Source organism: Zonotrichia leucophrys, chromosome 15 (assembly GCF_028769735.1).
Source record: "Zonotrichia leucophrys gambelii isolate GWCS_2022_RI chromosome 15, RI_Zleu_2.0, whole genome shotgun sequence".
Lineage (NCBI taxonomy): Eukaryota > Metazoa > Chordata > Aves > Passeriformes > Passerellidae > Zonotrichia > Zonotrichia leucophrys.
The window spans coordinates 10,465,597-10,471,687 of NC_088185.1; the positions used below are offsets into that span (position 1 = coordinate 10,465,597).

The 6,091-nt window shown below is 51.0% G+C and overlaps 1 protein-coding gene across 2 annotated transcripts; it reads left to right on the top strand.

The window, feature by feature from the left end:
- The first annotated feature begins 544 nt into the window (after window positions 1-544).
- Window positions 545-3,705, top strand: LOC135454665 (dynein light chain 1, cytoplasmic-like). Of its 2 annotated transcripts, none has more exons than XM_064726988.1 (3): window positions 545-688; window positions 1,211-1,351; window positions 3,099-3,705. In XM_064726988.1, the coding sequence occupies exons 2-3, from the start codon at window positions 1,220-1,222 to the stop codon at window positions 3,234-3,236; spliced, it is 270 nt and encodes an 89-aa protein (XP_064583058.1). In that variant the 5' UTR covers window positions 545-688; window positions 1,211-1,219; the 3' UTR covers window positions 3,237-3,705. The 2 variants fall into 2 exon arrangements, with proteins under 2 accessions (XP_064583058.1, XP_064583057.1); XM_064726987.1 differs by having other exon boundaries at window positions 556-688; window positions 1,214-1,351.
- The last annotated feature ends 2,386 nt before the right edge of the window (window positions 3,706-6,091 follow it).

Below are 6,091 nucleotides of genomic sequence, written 5' to 3' on the forward strand. Positions count from 1 at the left end.
TGAGGAGCACAGAGCTGGACACAGCACTCTAGATGTGCTGAGCAGAAGGGCAGCATCACCTCCCTGGCCTGCTGGCAATGCTCTCTCTAATGCTCCCTTGGCCCCCAAGGCACGCTGCTGGCTCAGGGACAGTTTGTTATCCACAAGAACCCCAAGCTCCATTTCCGCAGAGCCGCTTTCCAGCCGGTCAGCCCCCAACCTGCACCGGTGCTCGGGGTTATTGTTATTCCTTCCCCTTCTTTCTTCCTGCGTTCAAGCAGCTCAGCCGTGAATAAAAAAACAAACCGACGGGGCAGGGCTGCGCAGGGCCGGAGAGCCGCCGGTCGCGGCCTGTCCCGCGCTAGGCAGGCGGGCCCGGAGCCGCCCCAAGGCCGCGCCTCACCGCGGCCGTCGGTCGCCGTGGCAACGGCCGCAAGGCATGCCGGGCTGAAAGAAATTGCTGCGGCAAAACCCTGCAAGAGCGCCGGAGCGGGGCCAATGAGATCTCGGGGTGATGGTGGCGGTGACCAATGGCTGACGGCCGGTGCTGAGGGGGCGGGGCTGGGGGCGCTCGGAGGCGCCGGCGGCGCGCGCGGGTCGGTTAAACAGCCGCGGCGGCGGAGCCGAGTGCGTTCATCGCTCCGCGCCGTCCCGCACCGTCACCGGCTCTGCATCCGCACCGCGCCCATACCGCGGCGCCCGCTCGACGGTGAGGGCAAGGCGTTGCCGAGTTGAGCATTGGGCAGGGGCAGCTGCCGAGAGGGGTCGGGTCCGGCTCGGGAAGTCTGGGACTGGGCAACCCCCCGTGCCTGGGCTATTCTCCAGCCGCCTCTTCCAGTTTTTCCGCATGCCCGGCAGCTGCCGGCGGCCGCACGGGGCTCCGAGCCCTTGGCCGCGCCTTCCGGGCTTTCCTCGCCTGCCCCGGGGCAGGGAAGGGCGTCCGGATGGGCTTGCGGAGTTCCCGGGGCAGCGCCGGGCTGGGGAGGGCCGGGAGGGCGGCGGTGCTTGTGCGGCTCCGGCCGAGGAGCGGGTGCCGAACGTGAGGCGGCGATTGAGCCGCCGCTGCTCGGGCCGTGCCCGGGGCTGTGCCCGGCACTCCCGGCCGGGGCGGGGGCGCCGCGCGGCGCCCGAGAGCGCGCTGGGAATGGCGATACCCGTGGGGCTGCTGGGCAGCAGGTGGCTCTGGCAGGTGCTCCCCCAACTTTGAATTTCCTTCTTTTTTTCCTCCAAGCAGGCAATCATGAGTGATCGAAAGGCAGTGATCAAAAATGCGGACATGTCAGAGGAGATGCAGCAAGATGCTGTGGAATGTGCAACTCAAGCCTTAGAGAAATACAACATCGAGAAGGACATCGCTGCTCACATAAAGAAGGTAGATGTTGGCTTGTAATGTGCTCATGATATCTCTATGCACATGAAAAATCAATTGGGGAGAATGCTGTTGGGCAAGTAGTGCTAGAAAAACAAGTTCTTGAGACACTAGATAATCAAGTTGGACTTTCTCTTTAGGCTGATGTCCATGTGTTGCTTTACCCACCCTCTACGGGCCCTTTCTAGGTGCTGCTTTTTTCTTGCAGTGCTTTCTGCTTACGGCCTTTTTTGCCACTGTCTGTTGTCCACGTGAGGGTAGAGTGGCACCTGACTGTCCCTGTGACTGATGAGCTGGTACAAAACACAGGGACTCTATTGAGCTCTCCTGTGGTTTTCCTCTGAGAGGTAGCTTGTTCTGGGTTTCGTCTGTATTTAACTTAATCTTAAGGATCTCTTTACAATTCTTGCCAGCTGGATCAAAAATAGCAGTGGAAAAGTGGTTTTCTGTAATTCTCTGTAATCACACCTCTCCTTACGTAGTGATATAAGCAAAAAAGAAAAAAAAATCCTGGTGGCACTGCTTATCTGTTGTTTGCAACGTCTGTGTCATCCTTTATGTAGGATTAACAATACATGAGAAAGATCTAGTTCAGATTATATTTCCTGCTTCGTCAGCTCAGGAGAACAGAGAAATGAAAGTGCGTCAGTAGAAGTTGAAGTGATCTGAGAGGAAGAGCTGTTGAAATGTTGAGGCCGATTGGACTGAAACTGTCTGGAGTTAACTGCTTGGCATGAGGAGCAAAGTTTGATAAAGGTTTAGGCCACAAGCTGTGAATTTTCACATAGATATGTTAACTTTTACCTAGCACTGTGAAAAAGGGCCTCAAGAGCTGGTTCAAGCTGGAAAATAAGGAAGTTATAACTGTCAGCAGAAAACACAACGTGATAGATAAAAAAGACTGTCCAGCGACAATGAAAAAACCCCAGTAAAGAACAAGAAGTCCCCAGACCCCGGTGTTGTTATTAGTGAGAACTGTGAGGGGTGGGGAGCTGAGGCTGGGAGGGTGTGATTGCCTGGCAGTTTCTTTGTCCGGGTCCTTCTGAAGGCACCCAGCTGGAGCTGTTCTGCTGCTGTGCCACTGAAAGCCTGGGTGGCTTTAAAACTTGGGATACTTAGAGTGGAGAAGTTTCTGTAATATGTGAAGTAATTCGTCCATGAAGAATGATTGTTTCTGTTAAAGAAATACTTGTTTGCTATGACCAGAATACTGAAAGGCTTTTTTTTCTCCAGACACGTAAGGTACCTATGAAAGTGGAAAAGAGAGTTTAGTACTTTTCACGTATCCTTTGTTGCAACTACTGGGAATTAGTATAGGATTTGTTTGAGAATACGTAAAGCACAACTTCTTAGATTTATTGATCATACTGTTGTTACACAGCAGGTGGCAGAGAATTTTCTGTTTTGTAGCTGTGCTGCTGATAAACAATGAAGTCTAAATTATGGCTTTGTCTCTGTGGGTACAAAACTAATCATGAATCTTTTATTTGAGAATTGTAGATTCAATAATTTATGAATTATGGGGGAATAGAAGACTACTTTCCTTCAACAAAAGTAATGTTTTAAACTTAGTACTGCTCAGTTAGGAAGCGCTGTGGGGTTTTTGTGTCTGACTAAGCAGCAGGTGAACAATAAGATGTAAATAAAATAATCCTAGTACTTAAAGAGCATCTGTTCTTCCTCTGATTGCCTTGCTCAGAAGGTGAAACCTATTAGATGAGTTCTTAATTTGTAGTGATCTGTTTTGCAGGAGTTTGACAAGAAATACAATCCCACTTGGCACTGCATCGTGGGCAGGAACTTTGGCAGCTACGTGACTCATGAGACCAAGCACTTCATCTACTTCTACCTCGGCCAAGTCGCTATTCTTCTGTTCAAGTCTGGCTAGAGCCATGGACTGTTACTGAAACTTGCATCCAGTTACAGGACTCTGACCAGTTACTGCAGCCTTCCTGAGGACACAGGCCTTGATCTTCAAGGGCAATGGCAGGGATTATGTTGTAACAGATGACATTACATCGTGGATATAAAAAGGAAAAGTACCAAAAAAGTCTTCCTTGTATTTATTTTTTTTCCAGAAGGCTCCTCCTTTGTTACTAGAGCTGTTGGAGCAGTTTTGCTTTTGCAAGGTTTATAGCCTTCTACTGTATTTCTGATTACTGCTAGTGCTATGCAAGTACTGACAGTGTGTTTAGCTCTTTATGTTCCAAACTTCTCTTATTATTTTGATTTTACTTTTATAAAATAATTTTCCCCCTCTTGTTTTACTGAATGTGCTGTCCCAAAATCTGAGCTGTTTCTTTTTTCTGCTGTCTCTGGAGAAGTGTACTGGAGAATAAAAGCCAAGTTCTACCCCAGCCAGGTTGTTATTTCTGGCTGATTTGTATGTTGTGGTGACGGTGGATGACTGGGTCTGGGCGGTGGATGACTGGGTCTGGGCGGGCCATGGGGAATGCTGCCTGAGGGGTGTGTGGGGCTCTGTGTGGGGCTGCAGTGGCTGGCTGCACCCCGGGCATGGAGTGGAGCCACCCCTGCGGGCCTGGCAACAAAGGACAGCAGCTGCACTGCTCCGGGGGAGTGGGAGCCCCAGGGCGGTGCTTGTGCCGCGTGGGTGGCAGGGCCTGGCTCCCAGCCAGAGAGCGGCTGCTGAACGTGAGCTGGGTTTGAGCAGCTGCTGCCCGAGCTGTGCCCCTGCCTGGCACACCCGGCTGATGCTGCACAGTGACACTGGTGGCACAGAGGGCACACTGGGAATGACAATACCCGTGGGGCTGCTTGGCAGGGGGTTCCTCCTGCAAATAAACCCTCTTCACTGGTTGATACTAACACCCCTGTATGATCAGGCAGCTGTGGTACAGGATACACACAGGGCAAGGAAATGCAGCAGCAGCTTCTGCAGGGTCCATTTGGGCTGTGGAGAAATGGGAAGGTGAAAGACAAATCACAGTCGTTACAAAGAGGATAAATGGTTGATTGTAATAGCCTTTAATTAAACACTATCCACACCAGACATAAACAGGGAATACTTGGAATAGTGAAATACTGCGATTATGTGATACTTTGGACTTTTCCTGGGGCCTGGTGTCACCTCAAAGAAATCTCTTCCAAAATCCAGAATACCTGAAAGCTGAGCTAAATACATGGCACTGTGGTTAGACAGGCCTGTGCTCTGTCAGGGACAATAGGAGCTACAGTAGCCTTGGCCTGGGTCGAAGGCCATCTGTCTGACCCATGTCCTACTCCTGGTGACGTGTTGCAGGGAAGGAAAATATGTGGAGTCTTGAAGATAAGCTCAGCGTCCTCTGTGTTTTTCCAGTAACCCCAGACTCTGCTGATAGCAGCTATCATGCTGAGAAAAAACTCAGAAACTTCTCAGCGTGGGCTCAGAGCTCCCTGACTAACTAGAGGTAATGGCCAGCCAGGCCAATAGAACGATCCAGGCTCTTGTTCATCAAAGGGTGCTTTCAGGAGCCGCAGGAGGCATTTAGTCGATCCCCTCCCTGTTTATTACAGCGTCCACAGCATTACAATTGTTTTAGGCAGGGCTAGGCCACAACCGCTCTCGCTGGTGTCCCCGGTTACCGGGGCCGCGGAACCGGCGGCGTTCCCGTCGCCATGGGAATGGCAGCGGGCGCGCGGCACGCCGGGCGGGGGAACGCCCCGCCCATCATCCGGCGTCTGACCAATGAGCTGCTGGGGAGCTCCTGTCGGTGACCAATGGCTGGCGGCCGGCGGGCAGGGGGCGTGGCCGGGGCGCTCCGGAGCAATGGCGGCGGAGGCGGAGCCGCCGGGCGGGGATGGCGGAGTGCGGCCGGGACCTGAGGGGAGCTGGGGGCTTTCCCGTGCCCGGCACACCGGCCAGCGCTGCCCTCGCCCTTCCCCTGCCCGGCATACCCGGGTGCCAGTCGGGCTCTGCAGTGTTGAGTGTGGCACTGCAGCTCATGTAACGAGGGCAAATGTTTGTTACTAATACCTTCCTATTGAGCACTATTTGATCTGCATGGTTGCTTTTATTTGGGGAAAGACTTCCTTGTATTTATTTTCTTTCCACAGCAAGTTGATTTGCTAATAAAAATGTTGTGTTTTTCTTTAAAAAGTTTTGTGTCTGTCTTCTATCTGGTGCTGCATGTGCTGTTTCTTATTTATTTTCAAATGTGGAGGAGCAACTTTGTTAGAAAGTTGAAGGTTTTCCCCCTTCTCAAATCCAGAGGATCTAAACACTGTGGTAGCTACACTCAGTTTGGTCAGTAATTCTAAGAATAAGAGACCTCAATAGGGAACAATCAGGTGTTAAAATAAGGCCTTTATGAGGCTTTTCTTAATAGAGGATTGGTTTGAAATGTGTACAACACAAATTCCTGAATTTGTTGATCATACTGGTGTTACGGAGCATGCGGCCTGTGCATACAAAACTAGCAGTGAAGCTTTCGCTTGAGGGCTGTACATTCAGGTCGTGGTATGGATTACGGGGGTAAAGATGCCCTTACATGCTCCACCTGTACTTTTTTTTTAAGAAGCTGGGAATTGCTCTCCCACAGAACTTGAAGCTCTCATCCCTAAAACAATGGAAAAAGCATCAGGAGGTGCACTCAAGAAAGCATTTTAAAGGTTAAAAGAATTGTCTTTAGGATCCGAGTTGCCTTGTGAGTTTTTTCCCCTTTGAGGGAAAAGTTAAAAAACGTCACTTCAAGTAGGCCTGATGAAGTACTTTTTTTCTTTTTCTTTTAACTTTCACCGTTATTT

Coding starts and splice junctions, on each gene's coding strand:
- LOC135454665 (XM_064726988.1), top strand. CDS start 1,220: ATGAGTGATCGAAAGGCAGTGATCAAAAATGCGGACATGTCAGAGGAG. Junction 1,352..3,098: donor TCGCTGCTCACATAAAGAAG/GTAGATGTTGGC, acceptor TCTGTTTTGCAG/GAGTTTGACAAGAAATACAA.